The following is a 27,762-nucleotide window of genomic DNA, read 5'->3' on the forward strand; positions in this document are numbered from 1 at the left end:
GCTTGTAACATGGCACAAACATACAGGCTAAGAAATGCCCCTTGACATGGTACCTCACAAACGTTCGACAATCATAAAAGTAGTCTATTATACTGTCATTTCACTCAAAATGTTCACGTTCATTTACCATTTGCAAATGTGGCAAGGAGAGTTGTAGCGCTATTTGCCATCAGTTAATGAGTCCATTGACCATCACGTACCTCACTGAAGCTCATTAATTCCCTTAGTGTGACCTAAGTATAACAGGCAGACGTAAAATAATTAGTTTAATGAAGTTGATATTAAGGCAGCATCGCAAAGTTGGAAGGGCTTATTTTTGTATTTTTCACGGAAAGCCAAAACGTGGCTATTTTTCGGTGCACTCTAGTGGCGTCTCAGATTATCCAAATATTAAGCTTAATATAGGCATTTTGTAAGAAATTTTTCTATTTTAATTTTGCATACAGCGGTCATCTTCGAAAAATGCTTAGTTTTTGAATTATAAGCGACAACTTGAAAAATGTAACAAAATTTTAAGGTTTTTTTTTCTTTTCCCTTGTGGAGCCGGTTTCCGTCGAGGTGGAAAACCTAAAAATTTGGATTGAGCACCAGTTTTTCTGTGACAACCCGTTCATTGACTGGACACTAGAATGATGAAAAGTGGCCTAATGAGCCATGACAGCAAGATCTGGAAGTGGAAAATGTAGTCTGCCCGATTAATGGGTTTCTATTAATAGTACTATTACTATAACCCATGCAAGGTTTTAGATTAAAGAAATTTCTGTAGTACATAAATAGTAACTTTGGATCCATTTAATGCTTGAAAGCAAGCATATGCATTGAGTGACTTAATTCTCAAAGTACAGTTTTGACATCAGTTTATTTGCAACGGTAACTGCTTGTCTATGAAAGAAGTTAGGTGGGAAAACGATTTAACCTATATCTAACATATAATTTACCTTTCTGTAGAGTACAAACTGTACCTTTCTGTAGATTTGATTTACGATTAATGTTACATTATCTTTTTAATGCAAAAAATATGTTATTTCTCTCAGTATTACGTATAGGGCAATTTAACGTAATTGTATGTAGGTACTCTAGCAAGTTTCGATTGAGCGATTTAACAAAATAAGTGAAGAAAATTTTCTTTAACTTTGATTTTGCTATAATCAGTAGTATACATCAAAAACCATCAATAATTTTTTTTTACCATGCTTCTCCTGTTTATTATAAACTAGATATTGCGGCCAAAGCAAAATTCTTAAGTTCTATGTACACCTGGAAAGATAATGTGTAAAAGCATTTCAATATGAATGAAATCAGATACACAACTGAAAAAAATGTGAAATTTGTGGAGCTATTTCGTATTTAAAAAAAAACTGAAATTTTTTTTAAAATCGACAATTTTTAAGAAAATTTCATAAAAAACATGACTGTCAAAAACAGAGAAAAAGTGACAAAGGAATAAACGGTCAGCGTGATTTCATAAAATATTTTACTCTACTTCTTAGAAAAGACAGATCACAATTCTAAAATTCTACCACGTACGCGCTTCGACGCAGCACGCCGTTCAGCAATGGTGTTCAGCGAAAAATCAACTTGTGAGTGCGAAAATTAGCGTTTGAGATTTTAATTAATATCTCGGCTGATTAAAGTCGTACGAAGATGAGAATGGTTGAAATGACTTTCCAGGAAATCCAAATATGTTTTGATTCCGGGGGCAACCTCTCTCTCAGAACTCTACTGCCCGCAATTTCGGAGAAGATATTACTAACAGACAAACGGCACAGATTTTAATAATTTAGACTAGCGGGCGAGCCCGCCAGCTGAGCGGGCTGAAGCCCATTACTTCAGGGGATGGATGCCTTCGTGGTATTCGAAAGTTGGACCGAACTACCACTGTATAGCGATTTTACATTTGCTGCGCTCGCTTTATTAACGTATGCATGCAGTATCTTCTGCATGCGGAAAATCACGAAAACACACATGCAGGCAGCCCGCTCGCCGGGATTAGAAAGTTGGACCGAAGTACCAGTGTTCAGCGATTTTACAGCTCAGCCGCTTGTACGAAGTGTAATCGCGAAAATTTTCGGGTGTGATATTCCAACAGTATACTCTTTGTTAAAATTCCTTTATTTAAATTCTTTATGGTAAACTCCAACTCCTGTCTATCAATTTTATACTTAACATCTCTTTTGTAATTATGTTTCATAACAGTAAATATATACTGGTATTTAAATGCCTGTAAAATAGTAGAAAACATTTAAAAGCATTATTTTACAATTTTTTCATTCTCGGAAGTAATACTTCTAACTGCGAGCAAACCTTTGATCTTAGTCGTAACTGTAACTGCTTTCGGCGGCGTTTGTTTTTCGTCAGTTATCTTTGTTTACCTTCTAAAAATGTTCTTCGAAGGGTCTTCTAAGACTCTTGATAATATTTTAGTCGTGAATTTGTTCTATTTTGATTATACTGCTAAATTTCTTTCTTTTTACGTATGCTATCATAATGCATACTATTAGCAAGTAGTATCATAAACCCAAAGCATCAGCGGTTCTAAAATAAAACTCGTGCATGTGTGAAGAATATTCATGGAAGATGGTCATTTGTAGATGCTGTTACCGCAGAAAAAACTGCTGACACTTAAAATAAATTTCCTTTAGCGGATATGACAAATGATGAAAGTCCAGCGTGAAAATCAATTGTGAATACAACTGCGAGTGTAAAGGCAGTTGAGTTGAAAACAACTTTTCAATCTACATCAAATTCTAATCAAAATGTGAGTGAAAAGTGTTCCTATATTTTAATGAACAGCGAAATGTTTGTTGCATAATGCTACAACAGTTCTTCAGATGTAATATGAAAGGGAATGTTTGGCTATTGAACTCATTTGGACATTGCGTAAAAAGGTGTTAATTTTAAAAAATCAAAAATTGTGAAACCAAAACTTGCAGATTGTAAAATTGCTGATAAATAACAGAAAGTTAAATAATATGTGCAATGCTATGGAAATTCCAAGAACATATAACAATTATCAAAATATTTTGAATAATTAGGCAACGACCACAGGAAGTGTCATTTTTACCTCCGTGTGTAAAATAGTGGTGTAGCGTATTCAGCTACGGCAAAGCACTCGAGTGCAATCTGCCTAAGGGGAGGGATGCCTTCTTGTCGGCTTTTTAAGGGAAAGTGGCTCGTATACGCATGGGGAAAATAACAAAAACGCCAATGCAGGGAAAGACATCACTGGGATTCGAATGTTGGGTGTTTGTAAAAGGCGCAACTTTGTGGAACATACTCATTTGCTCATTACAGTCCTATCCCTTGAGTATATCAAATATCATGTGAATCATGCCCATGTCTTGCATCTGCTGCACACCTTGTTCCATCATTGTGTGGATATAGCTCATATTGTGTCAATAGTGTTTTATGTGTCCAATATCCCCTGTATATACATTTGAAAATATATATGTACATACATGTAAACAAAATTAGTTAGTCGCCTGTTTTTATCGCATTCAAAATAAATAAATAACAGAAAATAACTTTTAAAATCTACCGAGTAAGTATTGCAGATGGGCGGGCTGCACCCACTCAATTCTTTGCTGGTGTCTAAAATAGTTTCTGTGTGAAATTTGTGGAAATATTTTATATTTAAATGAAAAACAGAAAAATAATTTTAAATCTATGATTAAAATTGTTTTTCTCACTTTCATTATTATTAACACGAAACCGAAGGGACTGAAGAAATTTTCGTGTTAAAGGATATTGGGGGGAAAAAAATTGAACAAAACTAAGTTTATTAGAGTACATTTTATTTGCACAGATATGCATATAGGCATGTATTTAATAAAAAATCAATGAAACAAAATCATCCACAAGAACTGCATTATTCATTTCGTTTTCTTTGTCGGAATCTGCATCAATGATATTTTTTTTAGCTTTGAACAAACTCCAAAGTGTCCTTGTCTCCCATTATTGGGGCTGTACACACATTATCATCAACTACTGCAACTGTTGTTCTTTGGATAACACAGTAGGGCAGTACACAGAAACTTTTCCAAACGTTTCATAAAATGTCGGTTCACAAGGACTATTGTTTTCATTTTGCGACTTTGCGTTGGTTCACTATAAATGTCCGTTTCCCTTTTCAGACTGTTGCCACCCAATGTTAGAGTCCTGCATTATATTTGAAGAAATTAAATAATGAAAAATCTGCATAAATGTATGTATATTTCTCGCATGGTGATAGAACAACGGTACATAGAGCCATTGAATTTTGAATGACGTAATCCTCCTACAAATGTGGACATGTGGAAGCCCAAATTTGAAATTTGGAATTTTTGGAATTATCGATTTCATATTTTGTGAAAATTTAACGAATTTTCCGTTAACAAACTCAAGGATTTCAAAGCGAGCAATGGAAACGCTGTACAAAAAAAAAAAAAAAAAAAATCATTTCTATCTCCAGCGCGCGAGTCTCTATATCGGAAATTCTAAAGATGCTCATTTTAAAACTATTTTCCGATATTGCTGCTGAACTGAATTTTATGTTTTAAGTGCGAAGAACGTGATATTTAATAAATAAATGTAACACACAAAATGTTAATTAAACGCCCCTTTGGACGTAATTTAAAATCTGAAACCTTTCAGATTTTTTTAATAGTTACGTTGTAAGCTGATTTAATGTGTTTAAACATTACTTGTTATTTTATTTTTTTTTTCGTTATTTTAATGTCATGATTATCTCCCGTCTATTTATATACTCGTGTGCATTCGATCCCTAAATTCAGAGAATTGCGAAATGTTTTTTCTTGTTAAGTAGTAGGTGTTATGGTAGAAGGAAGTTGCATGGGACCTCTTGGTTTAAGTTTCTTCAGTTTTACGAGTGTACACAATTAAATCATAATCTCAAGAGCAGCTCATGAAATATCGCTTATGAAATTCATTCACAATAATCCAGTTCTTGAACGTATAGACACATTTCTCTCTTTCGTTTTTCTGTTATTTATCTAAATAGCAAAAGCATGTTGATGATTAAAAAAGTAGAATATCATTATTGGCGACAAATTCGTTAACCCATATCTTAATATGCATGATCAATTCCTACTTCCTTTAAGATGGCTGCAGCGCCGAAGGGCAACTGCGATGCAAGTCAGGAAGTTGTTCCATACCCCGGAGAGGATACGAGACGGTCACAGAGATTGTCCCAGTGTTTTCTAACGAAGGTAAAAGTAGGACAATCAACTCTTTTCTACTTCGCGCAAGAGTGGTGTGTGTCAAATTAAAGGACACTGGGATGCTTAATGGTTACTGGTGGCATGGAGAATTAAGGTTGTTTAAACTTGCATATGGCATTAAAAATTTCAGTTTGCAATGATAATTTCCTTTCACTAATGAAATTTCTTGCTTCTCCGGAAAGTTCTCGGTCGCCGTAATGAATTTAACCTTTGTTACTTAATCCCAAGGAAGGATTTCCTAACAATGGATTACTATAAATCACATTTCTCAGGAAATTCTGCACTAGAGTATGTTGTTTCTGTGTGTGGATGAATTTAGCACAAAGAAGACGAAGCACGAAAATTAGCTTTTAAACACAAAGATTTGAAAGTGGCTTTTATGTTAAACAAAAAACAAACAAAATAATGTTAAATTAAGCATATCTTTAGAATTTCCGATATACACAGTCTCGCGAGCTGGAGATAAAAGTATTTATATTTTTTTTTTATATATAACGTTGCCATTTCTCGCTTTTAAAGCATTGAGTTTGTAAATCAAAAATTCGTTAAATTTTTACAAAATATAAAATCTATAATAAAACAAATTCCAAATTTGGGATTTCAGATGCCCATATTCGCAGTAGGATTTCGTCATTCAAAATTCGATGGCTCTATGTACCATTGTTTTATCACAATGCGAGAAATAGACAATCATTTATGCAGATTTTTCATTATTTAATTTCTTCAAATATAATGCAGGACTCTAACATTTTGTGGCAACAGTTTGAAAAGTGAACCGACGTTTATGAGTCCGACGCAAAATCGCAAAACGAAAACAATAGTACTTCAGGGACAAAGCCCCTTTGGACTAAAAAGGGGGAGAAAATTAAACTGAAATGTGAGTCAGTATTTACGCTTGGGAACATGATGATTAAAACTGTATAAATAAGAGGGAATATAAGAGGAAAAGGCCACATTTTATTTTATTTTATTTACCTAATTTTAGGTTGACTTAATTGAGTTAGTTTCATTTTACCAAATTATTTTTATAAAATTATGTGAAGCAAGCTGAGATATGAATTATATAAAATTATTTTTCAAACTTATAATATAGTTTATTTACAGCTCAAAGTTGAACTAATTGGAATATTAAAAATTACTATATAGCAAAAATAGTTCTAGAGTAAAACTTTTCCAATATAAATATTTCTACTATTAGTTGACATTCTCAACTTGAATTCTGTTTCATTTAATTACTTTCAGTTTCAGGAATTTTCGTCATATTCTGAATAAAACTGCTTATGTAGACTGTCTTAAAACTACTAAGGCTTCTTTTACTTACATATATACTTATGCTTATATTTGAGCTAACGTCGCTCTAAAAATTTTCAAAAGAAATCCACAACGCGTTAATTATTTTGTGTTGGAAATTGAGTGGCAGATTAAAAGTTTGCCACTCAATTAACTTGATTAAAGCACGGAAAAGTCATGTAATATGCCAGAAATATTACTGGAACCCCATTGGTCCGTTCCAGAAGCCACTTCCTTAGTGATTATACAGATGTGCACTTCCGGGAATTGTGGTCTCTTCATGCAAATTCCTATATAATGCCATTTACGGTTACAAAGCATTTTCTGTATCCTTTCCGCATGCCTTTGTAGTGTAACTGGAAGCATGTCTGAAGCGTAATCGGGATGTCCGGAGTTCGAATTCCGGCAAGGGCATTACAGATTTCTTCAAGTTCCCGACTTCCAAAAATTGAGAAGAACTCTGCAAGTGACATCCGAACTTAAAGGTTGTGGACTATAATTTGTCACCATAAGTATTTGAAGAATGGATCCTCTAATCCTCAGTCGCCCTTTAAAAGGGCGAGTACATAAGGTATTATTCTCCCCTTTCCATACACCTTCCTGGAATAACTGGAAGAACCCTCGACGTGTATGCGGGAAGTCCTGAGTTCGAATCTCGGCGAGGGTACTGGGGTTCTCTTTCATGTTCCTGCGTCGATATAACCGGACCTTGCGAATACGCGACGAACATGCTTCCAGTTACACCATGAAGGATGCGGAAAGGAGAGAGAAAATAGTTTATACAGTTTTTGAGTATTAGATTAAACTCATAATCCTGCAACCAGGGTACAAAATGAATTACCCATTTTCACTGTAAAAAAGATATGATGTATGTTGAGCAGTTTAATAGCTAAAGTATCATAATGCCCGGTAATATTTATGAGCTCAGAGTTTTGGCTCTCATAATCCACATAAAATTTAGATAGAAATGTGAATAAGTTACTATTGATAAAAATTTCACTTGAAAGTGTTTTCGAAAGGTAGCATTAACGAAGCATTATTTTGTTTTATACACTATATGCTTTTGAAAGGTATGTTATGTTTATCGTCGCTCCTTCCCTCTTTCGCTCTGTTTCTAATATCATATATATATATAGTTTAAAGTGGATTTAAATCAAGATTACATTACCATTAACAGCAGACGTTCTAATAGGATCTCCACTCTATTACATGCAAGGAATATCATACGTCTTTATTAAGGTTGATAATCATCTTCCTGTCATTAAACTTATTAACCTATGATAATCTCATTAATTATGATTTAGTTTGTGATATTCATTGCTGTTTGTATCCAGTTTACATCATGATCAACACGGGTACAGATAAACAGCAGAGCTGTATCATCAGCACTTTGCGTGAAAAGGTTTCCTTTTGGATTAATGATATGGTTTAGGTATATTTTAAATGGAATGAAGCGATAAAGGAACTTTCAGAACCACTTAGCACAATAATTAATTTAATTTTCCATTTTTCAGATAACTATACGTTATAGATTCATAATGACTCATAATTAAATTGTAAATAACGGCTTGATGCCAAATATTAACTACAGTCCTTTTTGCTATAAAGGAAACGGAAAATTAAATCTCTTGCGACAGAATTTGTGAAACGTGCTATTTAGTTGTAGAGCCATTAGATTATTTTATAGCAGAATACATGAAACATGAGCAATGCCCTCGTCGAGACTGGAACCAGGACCTCTCGAATACGCGCCTTCTGCTAACCGTTACACCACGAAGCCATGCTGAAAGGAGGGAGAAAATACGTTATATACTCGCCAAATCTTGGTAGGAAGAGTCATCATCCACCACCATTTTTTAGTTCGGGCGCTACTGTAAAGTCATTAGGTTATTTTATAGTAGGAGACATAAGAAATGAGCAATGCCCTTGCCGGGACTCGAACCTGGATATTTCGAATACACGCCAAGTGTGCTAAACGTTACACCACGAAGGCGTGCTGAAAGGAGGGAATGCCCTTTTCGGCAACCTACGACAACAGGCTTTTGAGTAAATTGCTAGAGTACTGAGCTTTCTTTCTTCCAAAACGCATCTTTCCAAAGACGTTTCGTATAGCATATAAACTCTGTTATGAGAATTATGGCTTCTTTTAGGAAAACGTTACAGAGCATGATTACAAATTTCCTCATAATACATGATGTTTTCAAGTTAAGCGCATCTATATTTGGCCATAAAATTAGTGGTGCAAGGCTCTGTGTCTTGATTAAACTGCCACTATCGCAGAGTTTCCTTTCATAATATTTTCAAATATCTTGCGTTTACATTCAAACAAAATTTCAAAAATGAGTGACTCCGTAATAATTTACACGAACATGAATTACTGTAGCTTTGCATAATGCACTTATTGCATAATACAATTTCCATCAATTATTTCCAATGATACTTAGTGCCAAAACACGGCAATGAAGAAATATTATAACCCAGCTTTATCGAAAATTTAGAATATTTTATCAAAATATCCTCTAGTAAGTAATTTACGATTATATTTTTATAAGTTTCGTAACTCTTATTTGCTAGTTCTGTAATAAAAGTACTTAATAAGATAAATATTTTTAATTATGTTCTAGTCAAAAATTAGGATTCTCGTATTAAAATGTTCCAAGAAAAGTAATGTGTTTTTCTTTATAATAAATATTTTAGGTAAAAATAAAACATTTGACATAAGTCAGTTTTCTTCGCTTTCACTAACTGATAGGATTTGACCTATTAAGACAGTTGTTATTAAATATCTAATAAAAAAGTATTAAAGAGCATTATGTTGACTGAGTTACTGGCAAGTTGTTATTAAGGTAATTTTGATGTTAGGCAGCAAAAAGGAAAAATGTTTTGGTTCTAATGTGATTATGATATTTTATTCTTTAACATATTACATCATTTTCTGAGGAAATTGCAGAATGATTATTTATCAGACGTATTTCTGTTAAGTTCTTGATCAGAGGTAAGATATGGATGGGAGAAACAGTCTTTATTTTCTGAGGATTATTAATTTCAAATTAGTTTCTTCAATTAGAGGAAAAATGTGTATTTCTGTATTTTCTCGCCTGATACTTGTACTGTTAATTTGTGTTTTCGTTAGTTTATGATGACGTTTTTCTACGTCTTGTAGATGTCTTAAATGATATTACAATTACGCATTCGATGAGTTATAAATCAGTTTATATTTTCACCGAATGTTACATAAAATTCGAATAAATTGTAAATAGTTCACCCTGTATGGAGCATTCTTACCATTCATGAATAATATATTTAAATTATGTAAGTTAAATAATTAAGAAAGTATAAATTTTATTTAATTATGGCCTATCTTATTTTAATATATATTTTTGTATAATTATACCCTACTAATGAAGATTAGCTCCATTAAGCGGGAAGTATCTCTAATTTTTTTGGTATAACATTTGACTATGTTTATTTAAATGTCAACAAATGAATGGCAATAAATTTCCTGTGAGATGACCACTCTAGTTTTCAGTGATTTTAGTCTTATGCAGAAACGGTTGTCATAGAGAGGTGGCATTCAATACCGATGACTGTGTATACTCCCTAAAATACACACCGCTTCTTCAGGCGGTTGCTTTGGAGAGGATGTACTCTGCGAACAAAAAAAAAAAAAAACCTATATCTCCCGTTTTAATGGGCTAAGTGACGAAATTCAAATTGCATTTTTTATGTCTTTAAAGCGCGACTTAGAATATATATTAGATTTATGTATAGCTTTGTTCTAATATAGGTATTTTGGCATAAAATCGGACTTTTTCTAAAATGCCATGCCAATGTTTTTCCATATTTCTATTCTACGACTCAAATTATGCCTAAATTTTAAATTTTGTAAAATTTAGTTCGAAATTTACGGAGAAATTCAAAAATTTATCTTGGCGCATTTTTTCCAGTTTGCAGCAAGAATAATTCACTTGGCAAACTTCTTAATTAATAGCAACCTATTTTTCTTTCCTTTTTCCATTGTAAAAGAGCGGGAAAATGGTCATCGTTCATACTTTCAAATAATTTTAACAAAGTGCGTAAGTCACATTTAGTGTTATTATCGTTTATGACGAATATGCAAAATTTAAAAACGCGTCAATACGTAAATTCACGTATATCTTAAGAAATTTTGAATTAAAATCTCTAATGTTTACAAGTATGCTTAGAAATACCACTACTTTAAGATGATAGTAAAAATTTTATACGTTATAATTCAAAATTTTTTCGAAAAATTTTTAAAAATTATTTTAAAATACAAATTTGAAAAATAAATCATAAAAATGGGCTAATTTTATTTGGAATGAACCTAAATTTCGAAATGTAAAAGGAAGAATCAAATAAATCTAATAAAAAAGAGATATTGATAAATATATACCAAATTCAATTAACATAGAAGAGCTAAAATTTTGAGAGCTAATTTTTTAAAACGTGCTCGTGCGATATTTACATAACTTGGCGGTTTGGCATAACTTGAGAAGAATCGAAATATGGAAAAAAATTGACATGTTAATTTAGAAAAAGTCCGATTTTATGTCAGAATACCTATATTAGAACAATGCTGTATATAAATCTAATATATATCGTAAGTAAAGCTTTCGAGACATAAAAAAAGCACGTTAAATTTCGTCAACGGGCCCAGTAGAGCGGGAAATATAGAACTGTCCTGCCCCCCCCCGCGCAGTGTACCTACGAAAGGGTTCTGCGCACTTTTTCAAAAAGTTCCCGAACACCTTTCAAACATAAATCAGTTGTATTTTCATTTCGTCCAAACATCTGTTTTCTAGATTAACCATTTTAACCAGTTTCAAGATAAGCTATAAAAACTCTTGCGGAGTAACATATGGGCATGCAAAATATGCGTGTTTATTATTGCATTTTGATGCCTTAAAGCAAACGTACTGTAATTAAGTTTAATTACTTTATAAAAATAGTAAAAACTACATACATGAAGAAAGGAAATTGTGATGCTATTTACATTATTTGTAATTTTAATTTTCATTTCAATGAAAACAGTTTCCTCCATTTTATTTAACAAAATAAATACACTTATTCAGAAGCTGGAAATGTGCATATTTATTAAATCATATATGACGGTAGATAGGAATTAAATAAAATACCCCAATTGAATGAATCAGCTAGTGTTACACACTTTTTTAAACTATTTTTACCTTCTTGCACATTTAAGAATTTCACAGGTTTTCTCTTTGTTGTTGTCAATGGAGAAAACATTTTTTTTTTCCACTGAAGTGTTTCTTTCAATTGAAACTTGAAAAGAATAAACTCTTCATGCTCTGTTAAGTAATTGGTATTGCGCAAGACGAATAAAAAATTACACAAAACCTGATAATGGATTTTTAAACTCTTTTATAAGACTTGAAGAAAATGCGTTGAAATTCTTTTCTAAGTTTCCTGGATATTTAATGAAAGTTTAAGCACACATACAGCAGAAATCTCGTAATTTATATTTTGCAGTAAAAGTATAAATATAGCGATGCTACAAATTAAGACTGGCATCAACCATGTTTTTTAGCTTCAGTGTAATTTCAAAATTTAGTAGCCCCACCAGCGGCCGAGCGGTAACGTCTCTGAACACTGGTAGTTCGGACCGAGGTTCGAATTCCGCGAACGGGCTGGCTGCATGGGTGGTTTCGTTGTTTTTCCCAAGTATAACGTGTATACGAGCCAGTTTTCCTTAAAAAGTCCTCCACGAAAGCATTCCTCCCTTAAGGCAGATAGCCCTCGAATGCTTTGCCGTAATCTAATAAACTACTCAAAATTCAGTAAAAACTGTATGTATGTTTATAATTCAGTTTTAAATGTTCTATCAACAATTTAGATGCAATTTCCAATCAATTCACCATCGGGAAAAATAGAAAAGTTTTTTTTTTTATGTTTTTATGAATAAGAATAATTATGAATAATTTCTTTTCTTGCTTGTATTACATTATAAAAAGTATTTCGATGCAACAAAATATTACAAAACAATTAGCTTTGTTTCTTTTTATATATTATTTGATAGTTTATATTTGATTTCATCTTGAACTGAAATGAAAAATTATTAAAAAGAATTAATTGCTTTTCATTTTAATACTTAATTAAAAATTTAATTACTTTCTTTAGTAATTAAAAAAATTAACTAGTTTTCATTGCATCGTACAAGCCTAATGAGAAACTACACAAAAACTTGTCGATAAAATAAACCTGTAAACATAAAATCTTGAATTTTTTTTTTTTTTTTTTTTTTTTTTTTTGTCTTGTCATTGTGTGAGAGAGTATTTTGGTGATTTACTTGATTGAAAAATCTAGACAGGGTGCAAACGGCACAAAGGAAAATGTAAGAACAAGAATTGCGTGCAAACGTTTTACAAATTTTGCAATTATTATACTATATTACTATCTTAATAAGCGTAATCCAAATTCTTATAATCAATGCCCGATATGCTAACTGGAGAAGGAACATAATTCGCAAATAAAAACTTTTGAAATTTCAGCAAAATAGTTTTCTTTTAGTTGCTAGACTATATTTCACCAACCGGTAATCAAAACGAACAAAGATCATTGAGTTTTTAATTTTCTCGTTAGAGAAGTCTATAGTTGTCTTGTAACCTACTGTTAAGAAGTTAAAAAAAAGGGGGTGGGACTTTTCTGATATTTATTCAGTGATAAGGAATGATTTATGCAAGAAGTTATAACCTTAAATCTTACAATTAGTATAAATTTCTCATGTTGACATAAATTTACTTCGTTCAAGACTTGTTACATATTTAAGAATTCCGTACGTTCATGACACGACATGTCAACACGGGTGCTCACTTTCAAATAACGTCAGAGGTACGATGGTGTACGCAGAAAGAATGAAAAGAAACATTGATTATCCTAATTCTTACACTACACAGAAGAGAAAGAGAACTGAGAACAGTTTGAAGCATAAATAAGAGAATAAACAAAGAAAACGAAAAAAAAAAAAAGAGCGGTTGGAAAAAAAATTTTTTTTTCTTCTTGAAACACCATTGAAGATGTTGAAACCATGTGGCGTATGCTCAAGAAACACAATTTTATATAAAAATCTACAATTAACATCCGCGGGATTTCATATTCTAAACTGCCACATTAGCAAATGTATTTTTATTTATTTATTTATTTATTTATTCTTTTTTTGCTTACATTTCCAAAATAATTGATATAGATTATATTCCGCGTATAACGCGCCCTGTTGTATAACGCGCACCTTTAATTCCAAGCTATATTTAGTAATTTTTAGGTATATTCGCAGTATAATGCACAACCAAGAAACCTGAAAGTTATATGTGCCAGGCTCTTAATTTTTGAAGTCATTCATTCGAAGATTTTTCCCAAGCGCTTGAACAATGGTATACTGAATTCGCAAGCCATATGGGGAAAAACGTGTGTAGGGAGAAATGCTTGAGGTAGTAAATAATTCTGCAAAGAGGATGGATTGTATTCAATGCAGCTCTGCATAAAAATGTTATTCTAGGGTTTCGAGAAAAGGGGAACAAAATGTTAGGTAAATATGCCCTTCCGATACAAATGTGTTTGCGGAATTAGGAGTCAGACGTTTTTCACTTTCTCTAACCGTTTGAATCAGCGACTTTGAAGTGAACTTCGAAGGTTTTTAGTAAATCGTGTTTGCTTTAGTTGACACAGTTGATCAAGTGTTCCTTTAAGTAGTAAATAGGACTTCTTCCAAACGAAACAAACATAGTACTGGTTTCAAATGCAAAGTCATTCAATTTGGGAAAGAAAATGATAATCATGCTCCAGCAAGGAAATTTAATGCTGGTGAAAGACGGAACGGATGGTGATTATTTATTAATGGATCAGGGTAATAATGACGATTTTTACGAAACAGAATTCGATGATGTAATACGTGAAGATATAACCAAAGATAAACATGACGAACTTTTCATTTTATCCGAAATTGAATAATTTTAGGTACATAAGGTATGTCATTTCTTTTAAATAAACAGCATTTAGGTACATGTAAAAATCTAATTTTTGTATTCCAGTGTTAAAACAATAATTCCAGTTTCTGAAGGATCTAACATTCTGTCGATTATTCGAATAACGTAATTCCTATTTCTGTTATTGTGCAATGTTACATGTTACTTTTAAGAGCAATAATCCCTAAAATAGCTCCATTATGTTTTATTAAAGATAACACTAGACGATGAGCAGCAACAATCGAAGCGATTACGAAATTATACTAGTTGATGTATCTATCCATTGAAGGAGCCTCAAAACTTTGTATAATAAATACCCTTGATGGGCAAAACGTTATCTTCCATTTAAATGTTAACTAGAAATAGAATACCCATTATTTAAAAATACATACATACCATTGCATAGTGACTTTCAAATTAAATTAATTTGGACTCGCATATCTATGCAGTGGAAAACTGTATACGCAGCATTAGATATGAAGGTTTTCGAGTTGTATTTTGAATGGCTTCAGTTGTTTCGTAATCAATCAACACGTCTTTAAAATACGTAGTTTTTTTATGTCTCGTAATAAATTAGGGCAACCGAAAGAAATCATGTTCTAATTTTCTTTATCTTCCTGTTTCTCTCTTTCAGAATTCTAATTTCTGTTTACTTACTTACAGAATGCCCAGGAGGCATGCACAGATGTATCTGTGGCCTTCCCAGGTGTATAGAAAGAAATAAAGTTGGAGATGGTATAAAGCATTGTCAGGATGGTTCCGATGAAGGTAAGTTTTATATCAACTTAATAAAGAAAAGAATAGCAATATAATGCTTTCGGTTATCAGTTGGGGAAAGCAAAATTTTCAAAGAGATATCTTAAAACATCTTCTCTGTATTTGTGTATTGGGAAGAAATTATGATATTTACGAACCTTTACTTTATTCAATAAAATGTTTTGTCAGGGTAAAATAATAGCAAGAAAATTTACCGCAAACGTAGTTACACAGATTGGTGCACAAATGTATAAAATAACACTGATAGACTTCCGAAGATTGAAGTCTTGGTAAATAATATCCCGGCCACCGCACTCCTGGATACCGGCGCGCAGTGTTCCTGTGTGGCAGAAGTCTTTTTTAGAAAGTATTTTCGCAAATACCGCATATATAATGCGGATAATACAACAGTATTAGCGGCGCAAGGAGAACAATGTAAGTGCGTAGGTAAAGTACCTTTGTACATCCGTATCAAGGACGAACAAGTAAAGGTGATGTTTTTTATAGTAAAGAATTTGCAAGCACACTTAATACTAGGAATAGACTTTCTTTCAGACGCACAAGCTACACTGGATTTTAATGAAGCGTCTCTTAAGCTGACGATGAAACCAGTGCGTGTAGAAAAGGTTGAACCGCCAAGGTTAAATCTTGACCACCTGCCTAATGACGAGCAAGATAGAATCCGACAAGTGGTAAGTGAATTTGCTTCGTTATTTAGTGATATTCCAGGATTTACTCAGGTTACTAACCATAGTATTGACACCGGAGATGCATTGCCGGTTCGTCAAAAACCATACCGGTATGATAAGAATAAGGAAAAAATTATAGAATGGCATATTACCGATATGCTACGTAAAAAGATCGTAACGCCTATCTCAAGTAGTTATGCTAGTCCGGTGGTTTTATGTAAGAAAAATAATGATTATCTTTTGGAGCATCCAAAAAGGTGGAGATTCGCTATTGATTACCGTAAATTAAATTCCATAACGAAATATCCGGTATATCCGTTACCGATTATAGAAGAAATTTTAAGGAACATAAAATCAACCAAATTTATGACGACTTTAGACTTAACGAATGGTTACTTTCAAATAGGGATCAGGCCTGAGGACGTGCCTAAGACTGCTTTTATAACCAAGTTTGGCACTTATGCATTTTTGCGAATGCCGTTTGGCCTTTCAGGCGCCCCAGCAACATTTCAGCGATGCATGGACATTGTGTTAAGACCTGTTCTCGGAAAGTCCACATTTATCTATTTAGACGATATCATTATTACTAGTGATAATCTAGACCAACATGTACAGGATTTAAGACAGGTGTTTTCTTTATTAAATGAGGCCGGTCTAAAAGTTAATGTCGAAAAATGCAAATTTGCAGCCCCTGAATTAAAATATTTAGGTTACAAAATATCGCAAAAAGGGATCGAGGCAGATGAATCAAAAATAATCGCTGTACAAAAGTATCCGACTCCAAACACGGCAAAGAAGCTCTCTTCTTTTCTAGGACTTTGTTCATATTATAGGTCCTTTATAAAAGATTTTGCGGCTATCGCTGAGCCATTGTTAAAATTAAAAAGGAAAAAGGCAAGATTCTCGTGGACGGCCGAAGCCAATAGTGCTTTCGAAAAATTAAAACAAGCATTAACGCAAGCCCCTGTGTTGAAATTTCCTGAAAAGGATGAAAATTTAGAAATTTCAGCGGATGCTTCGGATTATGCGGTAGGAGCGGTACTTTCGCAAAATCAGCAGCCAGTGGCATTTTTTAGCCGAACTTTAAATCAAACACAAAGAAACTATTCCGCGACCGAGAGAGAGGCACTTGCAGTTCTGTTAACAGTGCAAAAGTTCCGAGTCTATTTTGGAAAGGCGCCGATAACAGTATATTCTGATCATGCGGCGGTAACTAGATTGTACTCTGGGAAAAATTTATCCCCAAGGTTAATAAGATGGGCACTCAAGCTGCAAGAATATAATCTGGTAATCAAGCATACCCGCGGAAAGGAAAATATCGTAGCAGATGCCCTGTCACGAATTAAATTAGACGAACAGGGTAATACCGTAAAAGTTGCAATGCTGACAGCGTGTACAATAAATTCCCGAGAAACTGTAATAACCGAACTGGGTAAGGATCCTGAGTTTGGAAGTATTTATGAGTATTTGAAGGATCCTGAAAATTTTAGCCACCAAGATATTGTGGCGATAAGAAATAGGGCGGCCCATTACGAACTAATATATGGTCTATTATTTTATACAAAAACTACGAATTCCAACAACGAATTTCGACCTGTTATCCCAGCTAGTCTTAGATTAAATATCCTGCAAGAGCTCCATGACAGCCCTTTAGCTTCTCATGCTGGTATTCGAAAAACTACTCAACGCGTACGCGAGGCAGTCTACTTTCCTGAACTGCAAAAGTTAACAAGGGCGTATGTCCAGTCCTGCCCAACATGTCAAGCCGTTAATTATATTAATTTCCGCCCGGCCGGGTTTCTAAATAGTATTAAATCCGAATTTCCAAATGAAATAATCGGCATCGATTTATTGGGCCCTTTCCCAAAAAGTCAGTTAAACAAAAGTCGCTATCTCCTTGTTATAGTTGATCATTTTAGTAAATGGACCGAAATTGTTCCCTTAAAACGAGCCTCCGCGAAATTAGTTACCGATTCTATTTTAAATAAATATATTTTAAAATACGGGGCGCCCCTAAAAGTTATATCGGATAATGGTCCTCAATTTGTAAGTAATATATTTGAAGACATGTGTCAAAAACTGGGCATACGTCATTTAAAAATGGTCCCGTATCGGCCGCAATCAAATATAGCGGAACGGGTCAACAGAAATATAGTGAAAATTATCCGTAGTTATGTTAAAAATTTTCATAAAAGCTGGGATAACTATGTCAATGAATTTGCTTTCGCCCTTAGGACCGCAAAACATGATACAACGGGCAAAACTCCTGCTGAGTTATTTCTAGGCAGAAAGGTTATAACACCGTTAGATAAACTATTTTATGTGCAACAAAGAGCCCCAGAATTTAAAATGGGTGATATAGAAAAACTAATAAAAGAAGCAAAAAAGAATACGGAAGTAGCACAAAGAAAACAAAAATTGTATTATGACTTGAAACGACGGGGAGTAACTTATAAAGTAGGGGATGAAGTACTAAAAATTAAGCATTCACTTTCTTCAGCACCAGAAGATAAAACTGCCAAATTTTTTCCACGCTTTGAAGGACCATATGTTATAGAAAAAATAACTCACGCTGTTGTAGTGTTAAAGGCAAGAAATGGTGAAACCTGTTCCGCAAATATGGATCAAATCAAGCCCTACTTCGATCGTAATAAAATGCAAATCTTTTCAGATCTTTTGCAGGATCCGGTACGGCAGACACCGCAGGTACAAGTTCCAGAGGTGGGAAAACGACAAGTACAAGGGCAAGCCAATGAGAGACAGAAGCAAGTGAAAAGAAAATTGCCCCGCGGAAAAACTGAAGGTAAAAAGAAAAAGAAGCCGTTCCACCGTCCAAAAAACAGAGTTCACGAACACCCCCAGAATGAAGAAGGGAGAAGGACGACGTATGTGGAAAAGACCGGGAGAAAGGACGGCAACTATAACCCGGCTGTGAAACGGAAGATTGACTTATCCGACAGAACTCTCCGCAGCAAAAGTCGCCGAACTGCGGAAGGGCCATCAGCGGCGGAGGAAAAAGTACAAGAAAAATTTGAACGGCCAACAACGAGGTCCAAGCAGGATCACGACAGAAGTTTCCCGGTTCCACCAAGACCAGCTGCCTTCAAACGGCCAAGACCACAAGCAGAGCACAAAAGGAAGATGTTCAAGGGTGGCCGTAGTGGTGAAAAACGGAAGCTTCCAGAGGAAAGCACTGAAGGGCGAGCCCGTACAAGAAGGAGGATCAACCAAGCTACGGTCTGCAGCACCTTTAAAGACTGGGCCCAGAAAAGGATGTCTGAATATTACAAAGATAAGTAAAATTTTATGTTACTTTACAAACTTAAGTTAATCTTTCATTCTTACTGCAAGTGGCAGATTTCAAGAAGTTTTACCTCATGCGAGGTCTACCTTTATCGCCAAAAGGGCGAGAAATGAGTTGTGACCGATTTTCTTATTATGTTTTTCAATTACTCGCGCGTAAAACTAAAGTTGATGTATAATAGCGTTGTATAAAGACTTAAATATTGTAAAAAGTTATTGTATAAATTTTATTTAAAACATTCTAACAAGAAAGAAGTTTTAGTCTGAAAGACTTTTTGAAATGTAGTATTATTTCAATGTAGAAAGAATTGGCACTTGCTTTGAAAAGAATAGAAGTTAACAATGTACTACTAATGTATGTTTTCAAATGTGTAAAATTAACGGCATCTTGATATGTTCTTGTATACATGTGAACTGTTATTTTGAATGTTTAGAAATACCGTGATATGGTAAAAGTGAAAGTAATGTTAAAAATTTTTTATTCGTGTGACTGTAAAGATTAAATCATGGTGAATATGTGTTAAAGGTTGAATGATGTAGTTAGGCTCTCTGACGCTACACTTTAGAGTTAGCCACTTTCAGAATAGTACCTCAGGGTCTAGAGTTGAAATTATGGTGTGTTAAGAGGTCTCGTATGTTGAATTTTAACACGTTAGTGTTTTGATTGTAGGAGGAAGTGTTGAACACATAGACAGAAACACATTCGTGTTTGGTGTTTTTACAACACATGTCAGAGAGCACGGGGAGAGATAATTAAAATAGTCATGAATGAAATAAGAATGTTAAGAAAAAGTATATTCTATATGTTATTTGCAATGTCATTCTGTAACATTTCATTAAACTAGTTTTCCTTCCAGATCTCTGGAAGGAACCAGAATTGAATAAAGCTCCTGTTTAGAAGCAGTACAGATGAAAAAGAAAAAAGATTGTTGTATATTCCGGGAGCTGCTATTGTAACAAATTTCTTTCTTTTAAAATTTTTTAGTTTCTAGCTAAGTTATGATTGTAAAAGGTTGGCCTCGCGTTAGTTTCTAGAGCTAAAAGTTTTCAACAAGGTCGTTTTAGACCTCAGTTTCAAACTAATTAACTCTGGCGGGAAGTATGTAAGGATCTTAAGTTTTACTAACGTTTATTTTATTTTAAATCTTTACTATCACTTCTTATTTTCTACTTCCGGCCAGAATTATAAGCGTGAAGGAGTTTATGCAAAGTTGTCTGGCGAACGCCAAGTATTTAAGTGTGGCCTTTTTGCCAAGCAGAAGAGAGGAAGCCGTGAGTTCGAAGCAGGCCGCTTACCTTAGAAGTTACGCAGTTGCTACTTTGCCTTCCAGGCCAGAGGTTTTAATCCTCTTGATAAATTAAACGTATTGTAGTGTTCACAGTCTCTGTGCTACATACGTTTCCTGTTATTATAAGGCCAATCTTATTCTAAAGTTAAATTAGAGTTTAGTTTTATTTTGATATCTTTTAAGTTAGACCCCGAGTGGAGGGTCATTGTATTCCGAAGTACGGAAGTCATTGTATATAAAGAAAAAAATAAAGGGCTTTGTATACCCTTCGTCTGTATCCTGTCTACTTACTACAATTAGTGAACATAGCTTTAGTAAGCTCTCTGTTCTAGTCAGGTCATTGTATGTTTCCGAAGAAGGTTAGAAGAAACATTGAACCTGATAATACCACCTCTAAAAAGACGCACATATGGAAGAAGAATCTCGTTACAATAACGGGTCCCGTTGACTGAACCTGCGTCGAAGATGTGAAGGTCTGTACGACTATCAAGCATGATGCGTCCCCAAACGAGAACACCGCCACCTCCATACCTGTCCCTTTCAATGATGTTCGAGGGATGATTGCGGCTTCCCCGCTCTCTCCAGATGAGTATGCGATGAGAATCGCTACTCAGACTGAATCTGCTCTCATCTGTAAAGGGTACTCGTCCCCATTCATTGTCTCTCCAATTCCGGTGTTCCCGGCACCACAGAGAACGCGTTCTCCGATATGCAGGCGTTAGAGGTACACACCGTACAGGCGTCGTGCAAACAGACCACCACCGTGCAGTCTTCTGGCCACGGTAAAACGCGATATCGGTCGTCCAGTCGCCTGTGTCGTGTGTCTAGAGATTTCTCCCGCTGTCTGCCGCCTGTTTCTTCTGGCCTGTAAGGCAATATACCGGTCATCTGCGGGTGTGGTTCCTCGTGGACGACCACTACTAAACCCCCGGATAGCTGTTCCTGTTGTTTGAAATTGTCTCCAAAGTCGTGAAACGATGCTGTGAGCAATTCCGAACTCTGCAGCCACACTTGTCACACTGCGGCCTTCCTCCAACTTCCCAATGATTCGACCTCGGGTAAAAGCATCCAGATGTCGTCTAACAGATTGATTATTCGCCATTTCTCGCTGAGGCAGCAACTCGGTGTGATTTTAACTGCTATACGGCGTGCAATCTCTTTGCCAGAAATACTGATCTTACACCGACAACATGCTTTATACTACTCAGACACTCCCCCATTACGTCTAGCTGCATATCTGCTACCGTACATCACCTTACTTAATCTCCTGATTGGTCTTTCTGTCCGCTCTGCCTCTTCGTTCAGCTGATATACTAATTTTTCGACTTCGTCCTTAATTTTTGCACACCAGTGTATTTCATGCCACCTCATTTAATAGAGTAATTAGCAAAGACTGGAGCACCAGTGAGCTAGATTAAAATTCCTGATAAGACAGGGATGGTTTGAGATGTTACTTTCCTACCTTCTTTGTCCTCTATAATGAATCCAGATAACCTTATTGGTGATAAAGATGGTAAAAAAATGCCAAATGTATTCAGCTATTGCCTGATATCGTAATGTATGAAGGCCAGCTACTGGATGATTAAAAGATTCGGCAGTTGAGAAAACAATTAACAAATCAAATAAAATGGGTTTGAAATCAAAATTTGTAAAACACACAATTCCAAAATATATACCTGATTGCCTTTCATGTTTGTTTACTTGATGCCAAGAATTTTTCATAAATTTTTAATATCATAAGATCAGAATGAACTGCTTTAGCCTATACCATGATTTTAAATTTGTATCTGTTTAATTAGAATTCCTAAAATAAATTATAGTATTTAAGATTTCCTTGTTACGCTACCATAGAATTTCTATATTTCTCGATGATTTTTTTCTTTAAATCCTTAAAATGTATACTTATTCTATACATCTGTCTACTTATTTCTCATCAAAGCATAAGCTTAAAATCATCGCGATTTTATTTTCTAAAACAAATAATTAACTATACCACCGGAAATTTATTAATTATGGTTATTCATGTCACTTATTTAATGCATATTTCGGAATGTAATAACATATTACTACCAATGCATTAAAATTATCTTTTCTCTGCAACGGATGCGAATTGTTACGAAAATGTCTCATGTTTACTCAGTGGGTTGAGGATAATTTATCAAATACCTGTGTTATAATGAACTTTATTCTTGAATTGATTGCTCATAAAAGTAAATTTGAGGTGTCATAATTATGACGATGATCAGCCGCCACCGGTTGACAGTGATCGAAACCCAGCTGTATTTTAAAATTTGTTTTTGATGTATTTAAAGGCTGACATAGCTATTATATTATAAGAAGTAATCAAATTAATAAAAAGGAGTTTCGTATAAAAATCAGATTGCTTCTGGATACAAAATGAAAAAATAGGATTTTAGCTACTTCGGTTATTCATTATATTGCTATAAGCATATAATATGCCCAATTACTACAGTTTGTAGACCCGCCAGTGGCAGAGAGAGGCCACTAAAATCGTGAGAGTTAGACCGAGGCTTAATCCTAGGCAAATGGGCTAGCTGCTTGGTTCTTTTCCCACTTGTAACGTGAATACAAATCAGTTTCTCTTAGAAATCCATCACGAAGGCATTTCTTTCTTGAGGCAGATAGCCATTGCGCTTTGCCTTATTCAAATAACTTAACGTAACCACTACTTTCCGTTCATTAAGAAGAGAAACTGAAATATGTTCAGCACTTTTTCCCTAAATTGGTGATGTTTAGAACATATTTCTTTTAAACTTTTCCGTTAATGAAATTACAGGTGCTATATTTATAACAATTAAAATTAAAAAATGGCATTTATTTTAATTATAACAATGTAACTTTAAATATTTATAAGACAATGTAATTTAAAGAATTATAAAAATGCTCAGATTTCAGTGAAAAGTATACCGATTGTCTGATTGGAGTTTACATTCGTGACGCCATTCATATAGCCAAGTCACACGTGCTTCTGTTTAATTTGGTTACAGCCAAAACCATTGCGGCAAAAACATTGCGGACGAAAACGTCGTGGAGAAAACAACACAATTCTAAAACGTCGTGGTTCAAAGCATCGCGATAGAAAACATCGCAAAGAGAAAACTTCGCAATTCTAAAACGTCGTGGTCAAAAATAAAGCGGTTCAAAAATTTCGCAGTTTAAAAACATCGTCGTCAAAAATATCGTGGTAAAAAATAAAGTACGTATATATACATCGCATGACGATAACATCGCATACAGAGTTTTTTTTTTTCAAATCGCATAGTGACATATTATGTAACTGAATTTCGTCATAACGAACAAATCGACATTCAAAAATTTATTGCATGCTATACATAGAAATGTTAACGATACTTTAAGAATAAATGGAAACAAAACAATATATAATTTTCATTAAAACAATATCAGATTAACAAATGCAAAAGAAAATAATTGGATCATTAACTAAGCAATTTTTATAGACGTAACCTTATGGAGTTATTTATCTTCTTCTTTTCTAAGCATTTTTAGATTGTATATTTCATGAAAAGTTTTCAGTTAAACTTTATAAAGAAAGCTTAATTTATTAATGATCTTTGTTAATTAACTATATAAATTTAAATTTCTATTAAGCTTTTTAAGTTGCCTTAATTTTCTACTCATTTTAAGTTTTTAAATGCTTAAGTTTCCTTCTTAATTTTTCAGCAAAAGTTTATTAGTTCGTTCAAATATACAAAATATAAAAGTAAAAGATTCCCTCTTTACTTCTTGAGCGCTATGATCTTTATACGAACTTCAGTTTACATCTTTCAAAACCTGAAAACGATGCGTGCGATATTATCGTCATGCGATGATTTGTAGGTACTTTATTTTTTACGACGTTATTTTTAAACTGCGAAGGTTTTGAACCGCTTTATTTTCGATCACAATATTTTGTACCACGATGCTTCAGAACTGCAATGTTTTCTCTTTGCGATGTTTTCTCCCACGATGTTTTGTACCATGACTTTTTCTCCTTGCGTTGTTTTCTCCGCCAGGTTTTCGTCCGCGATGTTTTCGGCGGACACCGTTTAATTTCGGACTTGCCTTTTCGATGAACTAATAAGCTATTCTCACTTTTAGCAAGTTTAAGTAACAGGAGTAGAATAGTTATGTTGAAATGCAGAGACATACCTAGGTATTTTTTTAACTGAAGCAAAGAGTGCGGCCGAGCTCATATTTATATTTACATAGGCATTGTCTCATATTTATGTTTACACGGCATCATATTATGCTTACATGGGCATTTGTTAGTCATTAGCTCACATTTATGTTTACAAGGTCAAACCATTAAAACAGCATCCAGCCAACCCATTCACCACGATCGCTCTTTGAAAGTGCAGCTTTATATATCGTTAATATTTTTTATTTATTGTTTTCGTTTCGTTAAAATATTAAATTCTATGGAAACATTTATAAAATTGAAAACCGATTTGCTGAAACTTTAATTATTAAATCGTTAATAATCAGTAAATATTTTGATTTGGTTTATTTAACTTACTAAGGAAAGGTAAGCTAGTGTTATTTGTTTAAAGGTTTACTTTCATATAGTACTTTCTAAGAAATTTGTATCATACATATGTCACATGTGAAAAAAATATGGAAATGCCCATTAAGTCCACCTATTCACCAGGACTTGAATCTGAGTCAAACTACAATTGTTCATTGGTCTTAGTAACTCGGTTATTAGAGTACAAACATATATTTCGACGTAGTTACATTCTAAGAGTCTTAGTTATTACCGAATGTTATTACTGAATTTTTTGGTAAATTAATTTATATTTTAATCAAATATTAATCAAACCTTACTTTGATTTTGGCCTATGTTTTTTCCCTCTAAAAGAATATTTTTATTCACTCCTAGTATTTACAGATATCACAGATATTTTGGGCGGATGGGAGGTTATTATCTGTATTAGGAATAATCATCGATTTTTCAAACCGTAATATTAGTTAACTAAAACCTAATTGGGATGGATTGCTATATTTCTTGCGCAACGAAACTGGAAATTGCAAAGTTACTTTTAAGCCAAATGGAGGCATGGCTGACTTTCTCTCTTTGTGACAAAAAAATTAAACTAAGGAGACGATTATTTAAAAAAAAAGTCTAATAATAACTTAAGCTATTTCATGAATAGCAGTAAGTAAAACAAAGCATATAGTTGCGAGACATCTAAATAGGTAAAAATTCGAACTACAAGTCTCATTCAACGGTGAACTTTATAATAAATAAGGAAGCAAGGCAAAATTTACATGAAAAATGGATGAATGCAGTAAAGAAAATAAAACTCATAATGCAGTGTATTTCATTTTCGGAAATAATTACACAGTTTCTCCATGGCATTTCAATGAACTTTTGTGCGTTAGATCTGTTAAACGAAATCTAAGCAGTCGCCATACACATTAGACGCAAAAATTTGTTATGGCAAAGTTGAACCAGTTTACAGTTCATTGGGACTTCTCGCAGCAGTAACATAGAAAAGAATCCACTTGTCTATAATGGTAGATAATACATGTAATTCATTATTTCAAACATAAATAAACTTAACTTGAACAATAAAAATTAATATTAAAAACAATGTACACAGTATTGTGAAACCTCAATACCTTTGAGAAAAAATTTAATGTTATTAATTCAACTTAATTGTTTATAACAAAAGGCCTTTCTTTACCTTTTCTTGGAATTAATGGAAACTTTGCAATACATATGTATAGGAAATAAGCTTGATTGTAAGAAGATAATAAAATAAAACAATTCATATTTAAAGGTTTATTATTATTATTATTTCATTGATTTTAATACAATATCAAGAATATAATACTTTAAAATTATCGTCAATAATTCTAACAAAACATTATTATTTTAAATATAATGTTTCAAAATTATACTTTCTAGAGATACCTCAAAGTCTACAGTCAATAAGCATAATTTATTTTTTAAAATGAATAATCAGTTTGACGCCTTTTCTAGTTGTTCACCTGGGGCCTCAAAGTTTTCTCAACAATCAGAACTGATTCAAAAAAGATCATTTTTTAAACATTTCTTTATAATTTTTCGCAAGAAAAACCATTAAAAGATTCAGAACGGATTACAGAATTACCCAGAAAAACGACAGCAAAGACAGCAAAAATACCATAAACATATCTTTTCATTAAAACTGAACTCTTTTTTTTTTTTTTTTTTTCCCTCAAAGGGCGTTAGCACAGAAGGACTATTAATTTCGTTTTGGCATTTTTGCGTTGGTTCACTATAAATGTCGGTTCACTTTTCAAATTGTTGCCACCAAATATTATCGCCCTGTATTATAGTTAAAGAAATTAAATAATGAAGAATCTGCATAAATGTATATATGTTTCTCGCATTGTGATGAAGCAACGGTACCTAGAGCCATCAAATTTTGAATAACGTAAAATATAAACTAAATACGGGCATCAAGAAACCCTAATTTGGAATTTTTTTATAATTGATTTCATATTTCGTAAAACTTTAACGAATTTTTGATTAACAAACTCGATGATTTCAAAGCGAGCAAAGGCAACACTGTACGGGGGAAAAAGAAAACAGTATCTCCAGCGCTCCGAGATTATGTATCGAAATTCTAGATATGCTCATTTTAAAATTATTTTGCGATATTGCTTTTGAACTGAATTTTACAGTTTAAGTGCGAAGAATATGAAATTTAATAAATAGCAGCAACAGACAAGACGTTAAAAAAAGGGTGTACTCCAACTGCGCTAATGAAAATCCCCTGCGGGTCGAGCTGCGCGAATCAAAATTTCTTCCCCCTGCTGCCTACAGGGTTACAATTTAACTTTTCGAAGCCAATTGTAGCCAAGAGGAAAATAAAAATAAATAAATAGAATTACATATCACAAGAACAAGTAAAAAATATCTAACAAGCAGGCTAATTACTTGAATAACAGTAATAAATGCGAGAGCTAGCAAAGAAAGTAAAAGGTATTGGTAAACATACATATTAGCATTACAAACATCTTTCATTTATTATAATAATATCATAAATTAAATAATTATAAAGCATACAAATTATATTTTTAATAAATTACATCAATAATAGTCAAGATGTCTGAACTGAGACTGGAAAATTTAATAGAGTTCACTAGCGTGCAAAAAATTATTCCATATTAAAGTATGTTAAAGTGCACTAAAAATATTTTTCGT

At 33.5% G+C, this 27,762-nt stretch overlaps 1 protein-coding gene across 1 annotated transcript in view; it reads left to right on the forward strand.

The window, feature by feature from the left end:
- The window catches only part of LOC118184846 (uncharacterized), a 287,706-nt gene that overhangs the window by 188,475 nt on the left and 71,469 nt on the right, over positions 1 to 27,762 (forward strand). The window contains exon 3 of the mRNA XM_035354573.2: positions 15,173 to 15,277. Within this exon, the coding sequence (XP_035210464.2) occupies positions 15,173 to 15,277 (105 nt within the window). The remainder of the gene's footprint in view (positions 1 to 15,172; positions 15,278 to 27,762) is intronic.

Source organism: Stegodyphus dumicola, chromosome 1 (assembly GCF_044657685.1).
Source record: "Stegodyphus dumicola isolate Sdum_Otavi_A_Nest chromosome 1, ASM4465768v1".
NCBI classification, from domain to species: domain Eukaryota; kingdom Metazoa; phylum Arthropoda; class Arachnida; order Araneae; family Eresidae; genus Stegodyphus; species Stegodyphus dumicola.